Source organism: Meles meles, chromosome 1 (assembly GCF_922984935.1).
Source record: "Meles meles chromosome 1, mMelMel3.1 paternal haplotype, whole genome shotgun sequence".
NCBI lineage: Eukaryota > Metazoa > Chordata > Mammalia > Carnivora > Mustelidae > Meles > Meles meles.
In genome coordinates this window covers 86,240,769-86,261,515 of record NC_060066.1, presented here as the reverse complement: position 1 = coordinate 86,261,515, position 20,747 = coordinate 86,240,769, and the positions used below count along the sequence as shown (strand labels likewise).

At 38.8% G+C, this 20,747-nt stretch overlaps 1 protein-coding gene across 1 annotated transcript in view; it reads right to left on the bottom strand.

Annotated features, from left to right (window-relative positions):
* Nucleotides 1-20,747, bottom strand: part of CPA6 (carboxypeptidase A6) — a 366,147-nt gene that overhangs the window by 80,651 nt on the left and 264,749 nt on the right. Inside the window, exons 3-5 of the mRNA XM_046016779.1 lie at nt 9,724-9,848; nt 3,088-3,202; nt 998-1,099 (exon numbers count right to left, since the gene is read on the bottom strand). Of these exons, the coding sequence (XP_045872735.1) occupies nt 998-1,099; nt 3,088-3,202; nt 9,724-9,848 (342 nt within the window). The remainder of the gene's footprint in view (nt 1-997; nt 1,100-3,087; nt 3,203-9,723; nt 9,849-20,747) is intronic.

Genomic DNA, 20,747 nt, shown 5'->3' with positions numbered 1-20,747 from the left:
CATTACTCCATGGAGAAGAGATCCAGAGATAAGTTAGGGCAAGAGAAGGGAAGACAAGAGAAGGAACTGGAGCAGATCCAAAAGATATTTAGAAGAAAGAATAGTTAGTTCTCAGTGCTAGATTTAAAGGAAGTGGTAAAAATAAAGAAGAGGAATTTAAGATGATTTCATGCTTCTTGACTGCAGTCACAGAATGGTGCCATTCTGAGTCCGAGGTGCTTTTGTGAAAATTGAGATGAGAAGATCAAGTAGGTAATGACATACGAATGTAAAGCTCCAGAGAGCAGACCCCAACTAAATAGAAATTTCCAGAATGATTGTTGAAACCATGGGGGTGGATATGTCCATCTAGAGAGGATGGTAGAAGGAGAGTATAGAGTCTGAGCAGAAAGTTCTGGGATGATCAGAACCCATGGGAAGGGCATGGGGAGAGGAGCCAGTGAGTGAGACAGGAGGGTATGGTCAGAGACAAAGGAGGAGAACCAACTAGGAGTCATTGTTGGTCTCAGCAAGAGACATTTTAGAAGAGCCATGGGGGTGAAGGCCATTGAGTCAAGGTCTGAATGGGAGGTAAGGAAATAGAAACAGTGATATAAGGAAATCTTTTCATAGGTTTGGCTGAGAAGAGATAGAAAGCTCTGGGTAAGTAGCTAGGAGAGAATGTAGGGTAAAAGACTGGGAAGGGCATATACTTTCTTATACATTTATGTAGTTTTGCACTGGTTCACCTTAAGTAGCACCAGCTCACAATAATTTTGAATGCCATTATTTTTAAGTGCATCAACAACTCTATGTTAGAAATAGCATTCCCTGGAATACTCAATGGCAAAAATTAAATATGGCCCCAAAATCTAAGGGAAATTATCAGATGATATTAAATATGAGATGCTGCAAAAGACCATTTCATTTTTTCCCATAAGTCAAACTTGAAAAAGATGACTGTTTACTAAATAAATAAGTGTTTTTATGCTTACTAAATTAAAAAAATTATTATTACCTTTAAAACATATAGAGACCTTCCCTCATATGATTTTCCAATAGAGAACATGTGAATGAGACCTGAATGAGTTTTATTTAGATGACGCATCCAATTTTGAATCTAAAACAAATAAATGAAAACCATGTCAGACTCTCCCAGTTATGGAGCTTTCAGAGAACAAAAGGTAACAAAAGGCAGCAATAAGTCTCAGGCTCAAAGAGCATGCATGAGTATAAAACTGAACAAAAATCAGTTTGGTGATTTAATTTTCCTTAAGATACTTAAAATTATATTTTATTTTCTGTCTTTACAAATAGTAGCTTCATGTCTTTATATTGTCCCCTTTTTAATGCATACCTTCTACTACCATTTATCAGTAGTATCTTGATGGCAGGGCTTTGTAGAAAATTAATCCATGTGTTCTGGGTTCTTTTTGAAAGAAGTTATTTCCATTTCCCTCCCAAGTACTTAAGAGGAGAAGAAATCAGGTTCATGAAAACTATGCAAACTACTTGAAAGGGTCTATTAAAGTCCCATATATTGTAATTTGCCACTGAAAAGAAGATGCTAAGAAAAAGGCATTGTCTTCTGCATTTAAAGGTTATTCAAGTCACACATCAGAGGGCATACTCTGAATAATTTCCCCAGTAACGGTGATACATTTGCATTGATCCAGTCACACATACTTATCTGTCATCAGAAGAAGGTATATTTGAAATGGATGAATAAGGCACTTAGAAATATGAATGACATTTCTGACTTAAAAGCTTTACAAGAAGTAAGGAAGTCACACAAAAGTGTCCCTTTAATCCATGGTGTGCAAGACAGTCTGTGCTGAAAAATTTAGATTTTGAGAAGTACCCAAGCTTTCTTTTCTTTCTATTCTTATTTAGTCTAATGAGCATACACACATATACATATGTGTGTATATTATACATATATCTTATGTGTATATATGTATGCATATGTATGTACATATCTATAGATATATTTAAAATTTTTTTCTAGTGCATTTTATAACACTTCCATGTGCCAAGCTAGCTAAAACCTTCCCATTGCTTCTAATTTCAAGCTTCTAAAACATATGTTGGAACATGAAATATATGAAAATAATTTTGAAAAAAAAGTCATTATCAAGATAACCAAATATTCTCCTTAGAATATAACAGGATCACATTAATTTTTTTTGGATCACATTAATTTTATGCCTGACATTCCTTTGCTCAATTCAGGGGAAGCTGGAAAACCTATGTACTTCTTCATTTATTTATTCTGTCATCTCTACTACCTACTTGGAGGTTCCTATTTGCTTGCCACTGGGGATATAGTGGTGAACAAGAAAGAAATGGCCTGCCCTCATTGAACTTGAAGCTTATGAGGAGAGAAAAGCATTAATCAAGTGGTTGTACAATTACATACATAAAAACTATGACAGATATCATATCCATGTGCTGTGGGTGCATATAATATGCTGGGGTTGGAGGTGAGGAGTTCTAATTCCATCTTCGAGAGTAGAAACAGCCATCTTTTTGCTTGGGCTGAGATTCAAAGAGTAACTAGGTATTGTCTAAGTGACCAGTAAAGGATATAGTGGTAGCAATGAGGTTGTTGTAGAATAAATAATAGGAAGAATAAATAACAACATGTTTAAAGGCCCTAAGATTCTGCAAATAAGGCTTGGCCTTTGGGAGGTCTCAACTTGTGCAGAAGCTATGTGGCAAGCATCAATGTTCACTCCACCCCCATCCAAATCACTGCCCTCAAACTCTGACTAGATCTACCTTCCATGGCTTTTTAGTTAAGGTTTTCACAACTGCAATTATAGTAGCATTACCTCACTTTTCCATTGCCCTTCCCATGTATTTTGGAGGGGTGGTTTGGGTAAAGCAAATGAAATCCAACTTATTTCACTATTTCTTATAAAGGCTTAATAATGGAAGAGATGATGCACTGAGCTGGCTGGGCCATATAAGAACTTTATATATTCTTCATATGGCCCCTGCCTCTATCTTTATGATTTTCTCCCAGCCATCAGACCTAGATGATAAAGATGTATTTGTTAAAACAAAACAAAACAAAACAAAACAAAAGCTCCTCTGATTACATACATCTTCTAAGGAGTGATAAACTTCATAATTATATCCAGAGAGGTATCTTCGATTTCTCTGGGTTCGCAAACTGCTTGCCTTTTCCAGTGTGTTCTGAAGATCTTCTATGAGGACCCTGGATTTGAAATGATAGATATGATGCAAACTAAATGGAGAGCACATAAAATTTGAAAAGAAAATTATGCATCTATGAAAAAGAGGATAGCAAATATTGACATCTCTAAAAATATCAAATGTTGGGAAAATGTTCTCTTTTGGGAAATAGAAACTATTAAATTGGGTAAAGAACATAAAAGGTAAAATTATAGGTAGATGTTCTCAAATAATAATTACTACCACTGACTGAACAGCTACAAGAACTGAATGATGGGTATGACATTTACTGAGCATTTATTGAGTACCTATTTCGATACCATGCTGCGTACTTCATGTACACGAGCGTACTTCATGTACACCCTATAAGGTAGATTTTTTTGTTACTTCCGTTTTACAGACAGGGAAAAATGAGCCCCAAAAGGTTAAGAACCTGCCAACATCACTCTGCTAGGGAGTACAGAGCCAGAATTTGAACTTGGAATGTGAACCTGAATTCTAGTCTTTAGACTCTGAGTCCAGTGTGATATTATGAACCCCAAAACAACACATCCACAAGAAAAGTTTTCAAAAGTTCAAAAAATGTTTGAATGTTTATAAAATTGAGCCATGGTATATTGTCATTGCATTATTTCCAAAGTGGACAGACCTAAATACAAACAAGTGCAAATTGTTCCCACTCAAGGTAAGAGCAATTCCCTGCATTTATCACCAGAAAGTTACGAAGCTCTGATGCTGATACATCTGTTTGTTTGGCAGCTCCTGATAGAACTACCATTGTTCCCATTAGAAAGACTATATTTTCCCAGGAGTTTCAGTACAAAAAGCTTTGCCTCTTAATTGCTTAGATTCTTTATCATTTATCATTATCAATTGATAAATGACATGACATATTACCAGTCACATCATGAAATGTCCATTCAGAGAATTGTCAAAATAATTCTAATGGAGAATTGCTCCTACAACGGATTAATCTTCATATTTTCTAGTCAAGTTTACTAGTGTTTTCACCAAAGTAGGAAAATTATAGTTTTTCAGTTTCAAGTTGTATGGGATCATTCTAGATGGATATTAACTTCTTTGATGAATAAACTCTTAAGCGTTTCAGTTTTCTTTTAAAGTCTCCAAGTGCCCTAAATAGAACTAGTTTTTGGATTCCTTAGTATTTGCCTATCCATTTAGGCTAGTGATTCTTAAGCTGCATTGGTTTAAAGTTACCTGTGAGCTTTAAAAAAATATGCCACACTGGGGCACCAGACTGGCTCAGTTGGAAGAGTGTGTGACTCTGGATCTCAGAGTTGTGACCTGGGGTACCACGTTGGGTGTGGAGATCACTTAAAAATAAAAAACAACTTTAAAAATATTCCACACTGGGCCCTACCTAGATAAGAATATTTATGAATAAGTATCAGTCTTTTTTTTTTTTTTTTTAATATCCCATTTACCTGACAGAGAGAAATCACAACTAGGCAGAGAGGCAGGCAGAGAGAGAGGAGGAAGCAGGCTCCCCGCAGAGCAGAGAGCCCAATGTGGGGCTCGATCCCAGAACACTGGGATCATGACCTGAGCCAAAGGCAGAGGCTTTAACCCACTGAGCCACCCAGGCGCCCCGGTATCAGTCCTTTTTGAAAGCTCACCAAAGTTATTTTAAATATACTGTGGGGATCAAATTTAGGCTAACAATCTGGAAACCATTAATTCAGGTTCATTAAATCTAGAAAATCACTGGTATCGGTCCTCTCAAGTTCCATATTAAATGCAAACGAAGAGAATCGTAGAATATGGCTGACCCTTTTTCCTTTTTCCTCTTCTGAGTGTCTGTACTGGACATGGTCAATTGTCTACTCTCCTTATGGACTTCCTGTCTGCAGGGGCTGGGAAGCCAAAACCTACTTTTTCCTGACTCTCTTGCAGCCTTGATTCTGGGTACAAATTTGTAAACGCTGGTAAGACAGGAAGTTAAGAATAAGGCAGAGGCCATCTCCTGTTGTTGCTGTGGCCATGTCAAGGCCACAGAGATATGACTGTTGAGAGGCAGTCAGCGTTGCTGGACTCAGCACTCCAGTGTCTAGTCACCAGATTTATAGGGTGAAAGGCAGTTATGGTAACAACAGTGGTGGTTGGAGTAGTGCAGTCACAGCATCTGGACCTTTGGACCATTCCATGAAGGAAAAGTAAATTCTATTTGATTGAAGCTACTGTGTTTGGGGATCTGTTATGGGTTGAATTATGTCCCCATCTCCCCCAGTTCATATGTTGAAGTCCTAACCCCCAGCGTCTCAAAATGTGACCTTATTTGGGACAAGGATTATTGCAGATGCAATTAAACTTTGGTCACCAGGACACACTCTCATCCAATATGACTGATGTTTTTATAGAAAGAGGAAATTCAGTTTGGGAAGATGAGAAAGTTCTAGAGATGCATGTGCTGATGGTTGTGTAATGTGAATGTACTTAGTGTCACTGAATTGTATATTTAAAATGGTTAAAATGGTACATTTTATGTTGCATATACTGGGGAAATCAGGACACAAAGACACACATAGAGGGAAGATATGAAGAGGCAAAAATGGCTGTCTACAAACCATAGAAAGAAGCCTGGGACAGATCCTTCCCTCAAGGCCCTCAGAAGGAACCAACTCTGCCCACACCTTGATCTCAGTCTTCTAGCCTCAAGAATCATGAGACAATAAATTTTTGCCTTTTAAACCAGTCAGTCTGTGGTATTTGTTATGACAGTCCTAGAAAACTAGTACAGTTCTCTGTTCAATAACTGGACAGTATCTTAATACAGGCCCTAAAAGACCAATCTGAAAATTAAAATAATTGTTTTGTGACAGTTCTAGCCCTATTTTTCTTGTTAAGTAGTCAACACCACAGATTGATGAGAAGGAGCCCAAAATAGCATTTATAAGTGCTGTATTTTCTAGGTCCTTTATGGCTGATTATTATTCCTACCCTAGTTGCATACACTCCTAGGATAGTGACCAGAGTTATTGAGAACTTTTCAAATGATGTCAACACTCAGTATAAAACCCCTGCCCCAAAGCTTCTAGGGTGGGTCAGGGGGGCTCAAAACTTGAAATTCCACTGCCAATTTTTACAGGTATTTAATTTATAAAACGATTGAATTTTTTATAACAGAATGAGTCATCTCATCTGTCATGTCATTGAAAGGGACTGATTACCCAGGGGCCAGACTCATGGGGTCACATTATCTCTGCCTTGAAGATGACTACGGCTATATATTATGTGGAGTTGTACAGAGTTAATGATAATCTTTTGAAAATACCTTAGGCTACAATGATAAAAGTCAATTAAAAATGATCTCTACCTACTGCTCTGTGGAATTTAATCGACTCTTATGTGTTATTATCTTGAGACCAACAAAATGAATAATTCTAAATGATTGTCCTCCATGAGGAGACAACTGATTTAAGACATTCATTTTTTTTAGATTCCATTCTCTGTGACAAAAAGTGTGATATTTTATTGTATATCAGTTCCACATGACCTATATTTAATGGCAAGAAATAGAGACTTGTTAAAATAACTGGTATATTCCCTTCTATTGAATTATAATTAATGAAGCATGTGAGTTGTTGCTGAGCACCTATAGATATAATTACCAAGCTCCTTCCTTCCAGGCATTCAGAGAATCAAAGCACGCCTTCGAAGTTATAGTGATGACTAAAATGTGTTCAGTATGAACAGTAGTTTCATGCACAGCTGTGACTCTACCCTGTTCTAGAAGCACGATAAAATACCTTTCTGTAAAAAGCATATCAGTACTTTAATAAGGGTGTAATTATCTTTCTGGCAGGGAAGTATTTGTGTGGACGAGGTAGGAATGTCACTGCTACTTTGCACCCTGTGGCTCAGCTTTCCAGAGACTAAGGCTTTTACTATTGACTCACAGAGCCATGAGCCTAGCCTAGGCCTTACCAGACATCATCAGTGATCTTCCTGACAGTTTTAACAGTACAACAATTTGCTGAAAAGTTGGAGCAATTCAGGTTAGTCACTTAATATCATGCCTCTCAGCCCCGAAATCCTAGGTTCCCAAATGAAAGGTATGTCACTCCTTCCCATGTCATTAATTCACTCTACTGCCCTTCTCCCCAACATCCTGCATTGACTCTTCATCACTCCACCACTTCGTTTTATGTTGTGCCTGCTGGAAGCCTGTTTTCACTGCAAATAGACTTCCTACATTCTTACCTCTTCAGAGAACTCTCTCCTCTCATATTCTTGCCCTGACAGAAATTGGACTCTTTCAAGGATAGATTCTTTTGTGGCTTTCTCTTCTGCCAATCCCCCTATCATGGGACCCGAAGGGAAGAAGTTCAGCATCCTCTCAAACCTGCATTTCTCCTTTCCTATCAATCATACTTCTAGAAAAAGCTAACTTGGCCTATGGCATTGTGCCATTCCTTGTTTCTTCCTCTAACTCCTGTGTAATCTCTGAAATTACTGTCCCAGGGGCACATTCTCTCTCTTTATCTCTAATCTTGCCAACACCCAAGGAAATTCAAAACTGCTGTATTGATTCTCTGGTGATTTAGTCCATTCATTCTCAACCACATCAGTCTTGGTGATTTACACTCCACTTTAGCCAAATCTTCCATGACTACACCCTGACTTTTGTCACCAGCCATAAATGTTCTATACCGGGACTCTTAATCTCAGCCTACATTTTGTCAAAATTTTCTTCCTTCCATTTCCTTGTTGCCCTCAGTTATGCTATATCTGCGTTCCATATAATGATCCTTATACCCTTCTTGATTCTTCCATTTGACTCCATCATTCCTCCTACACTCTTTTCCTTTCCTCTCCAGATTTGACACCATGGATGAATACTTGAGCTAGTATCTCACTAGGAACTCAACTTCCTTGCCATCCTAATCTTTCCATGGTCCTAACCCAACAAAACCTCAACTCTGTATGAGCACTACCATCCCCTTCTTTTCAACAATCAGTTACTAGTTCTTACCCCAGTTTTTCTCTTGGTAAATTTCTTCATCCCCATTTCTTCCCTTTTGGTAGATAATTTTGCTTCCTATTCCATATAGGAATTATGGAAAATTATAGGAAAATTCCATATTCCATTAGTTATTTCTTCTTTCAAGTTTTTGACTCTCCTCTTTATAATCCTAACTAGACTTACATTTACCTCTTCGGTCTTACTGGATAAGGTATCCTTCCTAGTGCTCAAACCCATTCTTCCATTGGTGCATTCTATCTTGTACCATCAATGTCTCCTTCCCTGACTCGTTCCTCCATTCAGCCTGCAGACATACCAAAATTGCTCCCTACCCCCTAAAATTCCAAATTTCAAGCGGTCATTGATGCTGCATCTCCTTATAGTCATTCCTTATTCTCTACCTCTCTCCTTATTTTAATTTCTAAGAGCAGTATTCTGCTCTGCTTCTCCATGTTCCCATCTTCTATTCACTTCTGTCCTTCTCTGTCTTCTGCTCCTGACAATTTAATCCCACATTCCACCACGAGAGTTACCAACACAATTTACATTGCCAAATCCAGAGGAAACTGGTCAGTCCTTTTCTTGCTGGATATTACTGCATATTTGGCACCACTAATGTTTCTCCCTCTTGAAAGTCTCCCGTTTCTTCTTTGACTCCTGTGCCTATCTTCTGTTTGCTTCATTCTTATTATGTAACTATTCCTTTAAAAAAATGCAAACAACCCAAACCAAATACCTCAAGATAACCTGATCTATTTTAATCTATCTACTCCATCGCCCAAGCTAGAAGATTTGGGGCTGTCCTTCTCACATCCTGCAAAGTGCAGAGTCCAGGGGGTTTTACCTATTAACTATTTTTTTTAAAAAATACTCTCCTGATCACACTACTCTGGTCCTGACTCAATGACTCACAACCTCTTACTTGGACTATTATTGTAGTCCCCTGTTGCCTTTCCACCCCACTTCTATCTGGCTCCCTTACTTCCATCATCCCAGTGTGCAGCATCACACACATACATCCTAGCCCTGTATACATCAGACTTCCCACAACCTGGTCTTCCCTCAACATCTCCAGCATCTTTTGTTTCTACTCCCAGTTTGTACACTGATAACACTCAAACACTTCAGTTCCCTAAACAGGTAGCATACTGCTTCTTCCCTCTGCTTGCACTGTCCCCTCTGCCTGCAAGTCCCGAGGCTCATCCTGTGCTTAGGTGTCATTGCTCCTGCAGAAAGCTTTATCTCCCCCTGCATTCCTACCCAGTTTCTGGGCATTGTTAGGCTGCTCTCCTTTCATCGCACAAAGAAGATCTCTGTTTACACTGGCCACCTAGTGTTAAGGGTGAAATGATAGGCCAGTGTGGTTCCTCTCCCCTCCTTCATTACACTAGTAAGCACATCAAAGGTGACTATAACTGTGTTACATTTGTGTCTGTTTTTGCAGTGTGAAAAACAGTGCCTGAAACGCTGTTGTAGGCACTCAGTAAATAACCTGAATATACCTCTCATTCAGTTCAATTTAGTACTCATGAATTAAGCAAGTGAAAAAGAATGCTTACTTGTACTGGATGTTGGCTTCCTGTAAGAACGCTAACAGGGCTTGGGAACCATTTTGGGGAATATGGACATCAGTAACTGCTCCTTTTGATACATAGGAGATACTGCTGGGCTGCCACAGGTCCACCTGTAGTGCAGGAACCAACCTATAATTCATATTCCGTGCAGGTGGGGAAAGATCTATGTCACAAGGTGAAACATGTCATCTTGTTTACATTCAGAAATACAAACACATTTTGGATTTAAACTCAATGCTTTTATCAACAGGGTAAATCTCTTACTTGATTTTGATTTAGGTCTCTAAATTATATCATATCTGTAATAGAATTTGATCATAATTGACAAGTAATGGTTTAAAGACCAATATATATTAAAGCCACGAGGTAAAAATTAGATAAAGCAGTTTTAAGTATGACTTTGATATGCTTAAAAATTATTACACAAATACTTGAATAAGAGAGAGAAAGATATAAATTACCTTTTATTTTACTATACAACAAACTGTGGTAGCTTGGCAACATTTGGTAACTTGAAACGGAACACTCTCCAGGTATTTCCTCCTTCCCCAACGCATACCTTTTACCAGTCCTTACTCAAGCTTCACATGGTGATAGAAGCATCCCTTTCTCAGGTTGGACTGACAGCGAGGCTCGTCTCTCTGTCAGAGTTCTTAGAGCAACGCATGCTTCTTTCATTCCCTAGTTTCATCTTTTAGAATGTAAGCTCCATTTGGTCACCACCCATTCCAAATGCCCAGAAGAGTGCCTCGTGTACATCAGCAACTCACCGTTGCATATGTGGAGACCCCATGTAATATTTACTCTACGTTCACCCATTGTTCAGTGTTTTGCAGGAAAGCAGGAGCCAGCAGTGTGTTTGTCTTACTGCAGTGTTCCCAGTGCCTTGTCTGGTGCTTCACATCCAGTAGCTAGTGCTCTGCATTCTTTGAAGGAATTACTGAACTTAGCTGGAAGGGAAGAGGGCCCTATCCTCCCTTCTGGAGTAGACTCAGGCTACAATTTTCGATTAGACCCAATTTGCCTTTACAGTCTGTCTTCTCTATGTTTGGGACTCTCCTCTTCCTGTATTTCCAGCCTTCTTCTGTCACAGGGCCTTGATCTCTGATCTGATAAGATTTAGTTACTTGATCCTCACTTAGGTGTCAGTGTCTGCATTCTGGTAGGGAACTCTAGAAGACCAAAAATGCTTTGTGGCTCAAGAAAATAACACCTCTGGTGGTATAATTTAATCTTGAACAGGGTAGAGAGGCATTTGTTTTGAGGACAAATAGTCTACCTTTTTTTTTAAGCAGCTGACTCCTCTTCAAAATTGCAAGGGCAAATCTGACTCAGCTCTCATACCAGTCCAACGATCATAGAAAAACAGAAGTGTGGGCTGGAAGGGATGCTGAGAGGTCATTTGATCCATCTGTCAGCCCTTGGGCAAGGTTTGGAACAAACCTGTCCCTAGTAGATGCATCCAGACCACATCTTTTAAGTCTCCAAAAGAGGAGTGCTGACAACATTCTAACATAACTGATAGCCACATTTAAGAAGACTGCAGATCTGGGGCACCTGGGTGGCTCAGTGGGTTAAGGTCTCTGCCTTCAGCTCAGGTCATGATCCCAGGGTTCTGGGATCGAGCCCCACATTGGGCTCTCTGCTCTGCGGACAGCCTGCTTCCTCCTCTCTCTCTCTGCCTGCCTTTCTGCCTACTTGTGATCTCTGTCTGTCAAATAAATAAATAAAATCTTTAAGAAAAAAAAAAGACTGCAGATCTTTCTCCCCATCCCTCACACTGCAGCACAGCTTCATTTTCTCTTATTCCATTTTTCAGTAGGGGACGTCTGGTTTCTTGCCTCCGTTAGATAAAGTACATTGGTGTCTTTCACTTTTTGCTACACATTAGGTTTTCTGATCCCTTAATCATCTTTGAGACCTGCCTCTAAACCCATTACAGAGACAGTTTTTTGATATTAAGTTTTGCAGCCATCCCTTAATGCCAGTGAAGATGAGGAAATAGTGCTGTATTTGGAGGGTAGAGAGCCATAAGAACCTAAAATAATATGAATAGCCACTCTGGCAAATGCCTTTATATGTCATTTTCTAGGGTGCATGCTAAAATAAGAATCCTGTCCTGCAGAAGAAAGTTGCTTCCCTGTAGGGAGTTCTGTGGAAATGACACGCCCCACAGCCTGACCTGGAGAGGGCTTCCTAGGAAACAGGCCATCAGACTAAGCAGTTGGTCTATAGGAAACTAACAAAAGCAATTTGCAAAATCGGGAATTGTGTTCTGTTGTGATATTAGGAAAGGAAGTTAAAATGAATTATCAGCTTTTCTCCAGTAAAATTTTGGGGAAAGGATATTTGGATACGTAACATGGGTATTTTAATCTGGGTGGCAGGCAAATGCCCATATCAAGATACAGGGGACAGTAATACTCATGTGACATTTGTAAAGTGCCCCTACTTTATAGGTATTTCTGATCTTTTCAATAATGCCTTCAGGTAGGAGTTAATGGTAGAGACATTTAAAGAACGAGGGCGCCTGGGTGGCTCAGTGGGTTAAGCAGCTGCCTGCAGCTCAGGTCATGGTCCCAGAGTCCTAGGATCGAGTCCCACATTGGGCTCCCTGATGGGTAGGGAGTTTGCTTCTCCCTCTCCCACTCCCCCTTCTTGTGATCTCTCTCTCTCTCAAGCTCTCTCTTTATTGCAAATAAATAAAATCTAAAAAAAAAAAAAAATGAAAAGACTCAGACTCATAGAAGCAAAGTCAATTTTCCAAGAATGCAGAGTTCCAAAATGGTGACATGGGAAGTGCTTAGCTCCAGTGCCTGTATGGTAAGTGTGTTTAGGGTCTTCTGAGGAAGTCAGCAACTTCCAAGTTCTTGACTTAGTGTTTGAGGTTTGGTTTGCAGGTCTCCTACTCTAATCTTTCCTGTCAGGGGTTATTGACCCTATAAATTAATATGCAGGTATTTCAAAGTTGAGATCAGTTTACTCTGGGAAGGTTACCATCATTTCCTTAGGGCCTGATCACATCCAGATGAAGTGATAAACTATCTTTGAATGGCAAAGCTAGGTGAGGGTTTACGATGATGACAACAAAGGATTAGTAGTCTTGTCAGGATGGCCTCAGGTTGTGTGCTAACTACTGCAGGTCTTGGTTGTAAAGAGCCATCTGATACTCCAAGGAAAGGAGGCTCCTTTCCAGAAACTTCTTGCCCTGAAACCTGGTGGTGTTCCCGTTTTCCTTTCCTCAAAGGATTACTAGTCACATATGGTCAGATCTGTTTAAGAGGTGGAAGCAATTTATGGGCACCAGGGTGGCTCAATCAGTTAACCATCTTGAATCTTGACTTCAGGTCTTGATATCAGGGTTGTGAGTTCAAGCCCATGTTGGGCTCCACATTAGCCGTGGAGCTTACTTTAAAAAAAAGTCGGGGCGGGGGGAGTGGGGAGAGAGAAAGAGAGAGGTGGAGGCAATTTAGTGTGTGATCAAGAGTATGAGTATGGACTTTGGAATCTGAAGGTCCTGAAATGGAATGCGAGCTTTGGTAGTATTGGCTGTGTGACTTCAGGGGAGCTTTTAACATTTCTGAGCCTCAAATTTCTCATTTGTACTATGAAGATAATAAAAAAACCTACCTACAGTCTTTTCTGTAGGATGAGTTGGAAAAAATAGAAGTAAAACACACAGCAGAGAGTCTGGCATACAGTGAAATCTTAAAAAATATTAGCTATTTTTTTCTTTTTGAGAAGTATATCTAAAAAAAGCTAGAAGTAGTAAAGATAAAGTTTTACTTTGAGTGTTTCTGGGTAAAATGAAGACAATGAGGAGATGATTCCCTTATTCAAACATTAAAACATATAGACAACTTTAAGGAGGAGAAGAAGCAATAAATAAACCAAGAATATGAGCAAGGCTGGAATGTTTCCTAACACAAGGGCAAACAGCTGGATTTGAAGCCACAATAACCTGCTGGTTAATTCCCTGGACTCTAGAGTCTGACTTCCTACAATTATATTCAAGCTCTCTACAGTTAGCATCTGTGTAATGTAGGATGAGTTCCTTCATCTCGTTGGGCCTCACTTTCTTCATCTGTAAAATGAAGATGATAATTGCACTTCTTGATTGTTACTATTATGGGATAATAGAGACTACAATAAATATAATCATTAAGAGCATAAATTTTGAAACTCAAGACAGGATGAGTCTGGATCCCAGTTCTGCTGCTTATTACCTGTGTGACTCTGGGCAAGTTACTTTAGCTCTCTGTGCTTGTCTCCTCACTTATAAAATGGAGCTATAAATACCATATATTTTATAGATTTGTTAGGCTTAAAATAATCAATACATATAAAATGCTTTATTATTTTTTAAAGATTTTATTTGTTTATATGAAAGGGAGGGAGAGCTCACAAGCAGTGGTGGGGGGTGGGGTGGGTAGAGGCAGAAGCAGGCTCCCGCTCATCAGGGGGTGTGATACAGGACTCCCAGGACTGTGGGATCATGATCTGAGCCAAACTGACTGAACCACCCAGACACCCCTGTAAAATGCTTTAAACAGCACCTGGTGAACAGGGGTCATTTGTTAAATGGTAAATGATTCAAAATTCAAAAGTACTTTATTTGCAATGAAAAACTGTCATATTTTAGTCTGGCACTACTTTCATGGCTGTTCTGGTCCTTGTACTGTGTTTACTTATTGGCTTGGTCCAGGCTTCATGGTCCACCTGTCTTTTAGGCCCATGGCTGATTACATACCCGGTGCAGATATTTGTGGAGGTGCAGTCAGTGTCCCCCAACAGTTTCAGAGTGAGTCTTTCATGTGGATATGGGAAGACATCTGGTGTTTCTTCAGCTTGGGAACAGATGGTCTGCCTCCCAGCCACTTAAAGTAATGCAGAAGCACAAGAGAGGAGAGTCCTACTCTATATTTACTCTACGTTTTGTTGGTTTGGAAAAGTATTGAGCACTTAATGTGTCACGTAATAGGTTTTTAAGTATGAAACCTCCATATCAAGTTTGTAGTCAACTAGGGTTTAATTTACATAATCATATTAATTACATATTAACACCCATACAATCTTAATGCACAGAAAAATATCCTCTCTTATTTACCCTTGAGATTGTGTTTTTGGTCTGAATCCATTTAACCTTATGTCTTCTTTTAGGATTTTTGTCTCTAACCTCTTGAGAAGATTTTCTGACACTCAAGGTCAAGTACTGTTGTTATCTGCTTTCATGGAACTTTTAATTACATCTTATTCTTATAGATATTATATTAGTTTTCTAGGGCTGATACAATGAATTTCAACATCTCAAATGGGTTAAAACAGCAGAGATATAGTCTCACACAGTTCTGGAGGCCAGAAGTCCAAGATCTAGATATTGACAGGCAATACTCTCTCTGAAGCATCCAGGGGAGGTCCTTCCTTGCATCTTCCAGCTTCTGGTGGTTCCAGGCATTCCTTGGTTTGTGGCCACGTCTCCCCAATATCCATTTCCATCTTTACATGGTCTTCTCATCTGTGTCTGTATCTTCTCTTCCATAACTTCTCAGGATACTTGTCTTTGGATTTAGGAGATATTTGGATAATTCTGGATGTTCTTATCTGAGATCCTTAAGTGCATTTAAAAATTCTTTTTTCAAATTAGGCCATGTTCACAATTTCTAGGGGTTAGGAATAGGCATACATTTTGGGGGACTACGATTCACCCTATTGCAATTGTCATATCAATATCCATTTTCCTATTATCTTCATGAGAACAGAAACTGTAAAATTCTCCCCTTCTGCCCATACCTCCAGTGCTTAAAACATGCATGCTACAGAAGGCACTAAATATTCTGTAGATGGAATAAATTAAATAATCCATTTTTTTAAAAGATTTTATTTATTTATTTGACAGAGAGAGATCACAAGTAGGCAGAGAGGCAGGCAGAGAGAAAGGGGGGGGGAGCAGGCTCCCTGCTGAGCAGAGAGCCCGATGTGGGGCTTGATCCCAGGTCCCTGAGATCATGACCTGAACTGAAGGCAGAGGCTCAACCCCTGAGCCACCCAGGTGCCCTGAAATAATCCATTTTTGTCTTCCATTTTTTTCAGATATGTGCTCTCTCTAAAACTGCTCCATAGTATTTCTGGATTCTAATTCTAGTTCCTCTTACCCAGAAATTGATAAGGTAGTCTACTTCAATTTTGTCCACTCATCCCATTTCTTGACTCACAAGTGTTTAGTTTTTTAAAAAGATTTTATTTACTTATCTGAGAGAGAGAGAGAGAGAGAAAGAGAGAGATCATGAGGAGCAGAGGGAGAAGCAGATTCCCTGCTAAGCAGGGAGCTCAATGCAGGAGTCAATCCCAGGACTCTGAGATTATGACCTGAGGTGAAGGCAGACTTTTAACCGACTGAGCAACCTAGGTACTCCTAACTCACAGGTCTTTAAATTTTAAATTTTCATTAAGTTTAATCTTAGAATATGCTGCTTCTTAGGTCACAGTACTACATACTTTTCTGATGACTGGAGTGGCCATTTTAGCAACACAGTTAAAGAAATGCTTATATTTTATGGTTATTATTGTCTTTGTTCTACTTCTTATAACTTACTAACATTTCAGATACCAGGGGAATGCTGGAGAGGAACTTAGCCAGAGAATATGATCCCTTACAAACCAAAGGCACTTGGTGGGTTGTTAAAATTCTGGGACTCATTTTACCTAGCTTCATCCTTTCTCTCTCACAAAATGCTAAGTTATTACTTCCCTAAAGCACAGACTCAATAAGTAGAACAAAGTCTATTTTTTTTTTTAGAAACCTTCTTTCAGCTCTGTTTTCCTTCCATTCCAACCCAATGATTTATGTACTTTTCTAGTTTACTAAAATTTGTGGATGGCTTCTCCCCCTTCCCTATTCTACATTAGTCCTATGTTAGCTTTATTTCTCAGAAATGATGAAATGTACATCAGTCCAATAAAATATGAAATAAGCATGCTGAAAAAAGATTTAATTTATTTGCTTTTTCAAGAAGGGGCAATCTCAGAAAGATGGTGTTAGAAAGAACTAATGAGATTTGGGCTTGTGTTAGGTGATTTTGGATAGGGATAAGGAAACGAGATTTTTCTCTGGTTGAATATTATCAGAATGAGGGGAAATCCATCACTGGATATCCTGATAATTTTATCTAGAAGGTGAAAGAAATAATTGGGGCTATAAGTGATGAAGAAGCAATAGTCGTATCAGAAAAAAAAAAGGTGGGGAGGGAGGTTTTGTCATTTTTCTGGTTTGGACTTTTTTTTTTTTTTTTGGTCTTTGTTTAGACATGATCAGAGTGGTCTTGTTTTTATCTTATTTCATGAAGAACACAGAATGGTCTTGACTGGTGTTGGTACTCTGTAAAGTAGTCTAACAGGAGAACATCAAGCTTTTGCTGTTACTGCCAAGCTGGGCCTGGCTGCCAGAGCTGATTTTCCTCATCTCAGGATGACCACTATTTTACTGAAGTCATGTGATAACTAATGGAATGACAAATGAGGGGTGGGCGCTCCCTGCAATATCTAGCCAGAATGGCTTGAAGGTAATTTGAGTGATAGGGTGTTGGGGTTATGGAGTGAAGGAAGTAGCTTTGTGATGGTCTATCCAGGAGAAATTAGGAACTCAACGACACTGATCCTGGTACCCTGCATCTTTGTAGTACCGCATAGTACCACCTTTCTCATGTAAAAGAGTTGATACTACTTAATTTGTGCCCTCTAAGTGAACATTTGAAAACTTAGAAGTACTAAAGAAAGGTTCCTTAGAAGAATGAAACTGGACCATTCTCTTATACCATACATGAAGATAAACCCTAAATGGATGAAAGACCTCAGTGTGAGACAGGAATCCATTAAGATCCTAGAGGAGAACATGGGCAGCAACCTCTTCAAAATCGGCCACAGCAATTTCTTTTAAGACACATCTCCAGAGGCAAGGGAAACAAAAGCAAAAATGAACTTTTGGGACTTCATCAAGATAAAAAGATCTACATAGCAAAGGAAAGAGTCAACAAAACAAACAGGCAACCCATGGAATGGAAGATGTTTGCAAGTGACACTACAGACAAAGGGCTAACATCCAAGATCTATAAAGAATGTCCCAACTCAACACCCAAAAGACAGATAATCAAGTCAAAAAATGGGTGGAAGACATGAACAGACACTTCTCCAAAGACATACAAATGGCCAGCAGACACATGAAAAAATGTTCATTATCATTAGGCATCAAGGAGATTCAAATCAAAACCACACTGAGATACACCACCTTACACCAGTTAGAATGGCCAAAATCAACAAGACAGTAAACAAAATGTATTAGAGAGGATGTGGAGAAAGGGGAACCCTATTACACTGTTGGTGGGAATGCAAGTTGGTACAGCCACTATGGAAAACAATGTGGAGATTCCTTAAGAAATTAAAAATAGAGCTTCCCTATGACCCTGCAATTGCACTACTGGGTATTTACCCCAAGGACACTGATGTAGTGAAAAGAAGGGGCATCTCTACCCCAGTGTTTATAGCAGGAATGGCCACAGTTGCCAAACTGTGGAAAGAACCAAGATGCCCTTCAATGGATGAATGGATAAAGAAGATATGGTCTATATATACAATGGAGTATTATGCCTTCATAGGAAAGGATGAATACCCAACTTTTGTATCAACATGGATGGGACTGGAGGAGATTATGCTGAGTGAAATAAGTCAAGCAGAGAGAGTCAATTATCATATGGTTTCACTTGCTTGTGGAGCATAAGGAATAACACAGAGGATATTGGGAGATGGAGCAGAGAAGTGAGTCGGGGAAAATTGGAGGGGAGACAAACCATAAGAGACTATGGACTCTAAGAAACAAACTGAGGGTTTTAGAGGGGAGGGGAGTGGGGGGTTGGGTGAGCCTGGTGGTGGGTATTATGGAGGGCATGTATTGCATGGAGCTCTGGGTGTGGTGCATAAACAATGAATGTTGGAACACTGAAAAAAAAATAAAATGGAACAAAACAAAATAAACAAACAAAAACCACATTGAGATACCACCTGACACCAGTTAAAATGGCAAAAATTGACAAGGCAAGAAACAAGAAGTGTTGGAGAGGTTGTGGAGAAATGGGAACCCTTTTACACTGCTGGTGGGAATGCAAATTGGTACAGCCACTTTGGAAAACAGAGTAAAGGTTCCTCAAAAAATTAAAAATACAGTTACAACCAATGCACAGAAATCAGTTGCTTTTCTATATGCTAACAATGTAGATGTAGAAATTAGAGAATTGATTCCATTTACAATAGCACCAAAAACCATAAGATACCCAAGAATAAAACTACCAAAGAGGTAAACGATCTATATTCTAGAAACTACAGAATACTTATGAAAGAAATTGAGGAAGAGACAAAAAGATGGAAAAATGTCCCATGCTCCATGGATTGGAAGAATAAACATTGTTAAAATATCTAACACTGCCTAGAGCAATCTACACTTTCATTGTCATCCATATTAAAATACCATTGGCATTTTTCAAAGATCTGGAACAAACAATCCTAAATTTTGTATGGAACCAGAAAAGACTCTGAATCGCCAAGGGAATGTTGAAAAAGAAAAACAAAGCTAGGGGCATCACATTGCCTGACTTCATGCTATATTACAAAGCTGTGATCACCAAGACAGCATGGTATTGGCACAAAAACAGTCACATAGATCAATGGAAGAGAACAGCAAACCCAGAAATGGACCCTCAACTATGTGGTCAACTTATCTTTGACAAATCAGGAAAGACTAAAGTATAGAGAAAAAACTGATGGTTACTGGAGGGGAGGTGGGTAGGGGGATAGGTTAAATAGGGGATTGGCATTAAGAAGATTTGTTGTCATGAGCAGTGGGTGTTGTATGTGAGTGATGAATCATTACATTCTATACCTGAAACTAATATTACACTGTATGTTACCTAGAATTTAAATAAAAACTTAAAAAGGAAAAAAAAAAGAAAAGAAAATGTGACATTAAAACATACTATGTTGGGGCGCCTGGGTGGCTCAGTGGATTAAGCCGCTGCCTTCGGCTCAGGTCATGATCTCAGGGTCCTGGGATCGAGCCCCGCATCGGGCTCTCTGCTCTGCAGGGAGACTGCTTCCCCCTCTCTCTCTCCCTGCCTCTCTGCCTACTTGTGATCTCTCTCTCTGTCAAATAAATAAATAAAATCTTTAAAAAAAAATTTTAAAAAAAAATGAAGATTGCCTTTAAAAAAAAAAAAGTACTATGTTGAGGGGAGAAAATTTAGTTTTTGAATGCTTTCAAATTAACTTGCTATCAACTTAAAATAGAATGTTACATATTAGGCTGTTATGTGTGAGCCTCATGACAACCACAAAACAAAAACCTATAGTAGAAACAAAAGATAAGAAAGAATTTAAGCATAACATTTAAGAAAGTCATTAAACTACAAAGGAAGAGAACAAGAGAAGAAGAAACAAAGAGGAACCAAACATCCCAAAAAACAGTTAACAAAAAAGGCAATAAGTACACACCTATTAGTAAAATTACTTCAAATGTAAATGGACTAAATTCTATAATCAAAAAACCTAGAGTGGCTAAAAGGATAAAACAAGGAGACCCATCTATATACTGCATAAAAGAAACCCACTTTAAATGTAATGAAACACAAAGCCTGAAAGTGAAAGAACGGAATAAGATGTTCCACACAAATGGAAACCAAAGGAGAGCTGATAAACTTATACCAGACAAAATAAAACTTAAAACAAAGACTGTAATAAAAGACAAAAGACATTGCATAATGATAAAGAGGTCAGTTTAACAAAGGATGTAACATTTGTAAATATTTTTGTATCCAAATTTAAAATGTCTAAATATATAAATCAAATATTAACAGACCAAAAGGGAGAAATTGACAGCAATACAATAATAATGGGGGACTTTAATACTACATTTACATCAATGAATAAATAGATCACCCAGACAGAAAACCAGCAAGGAAACATTGGCT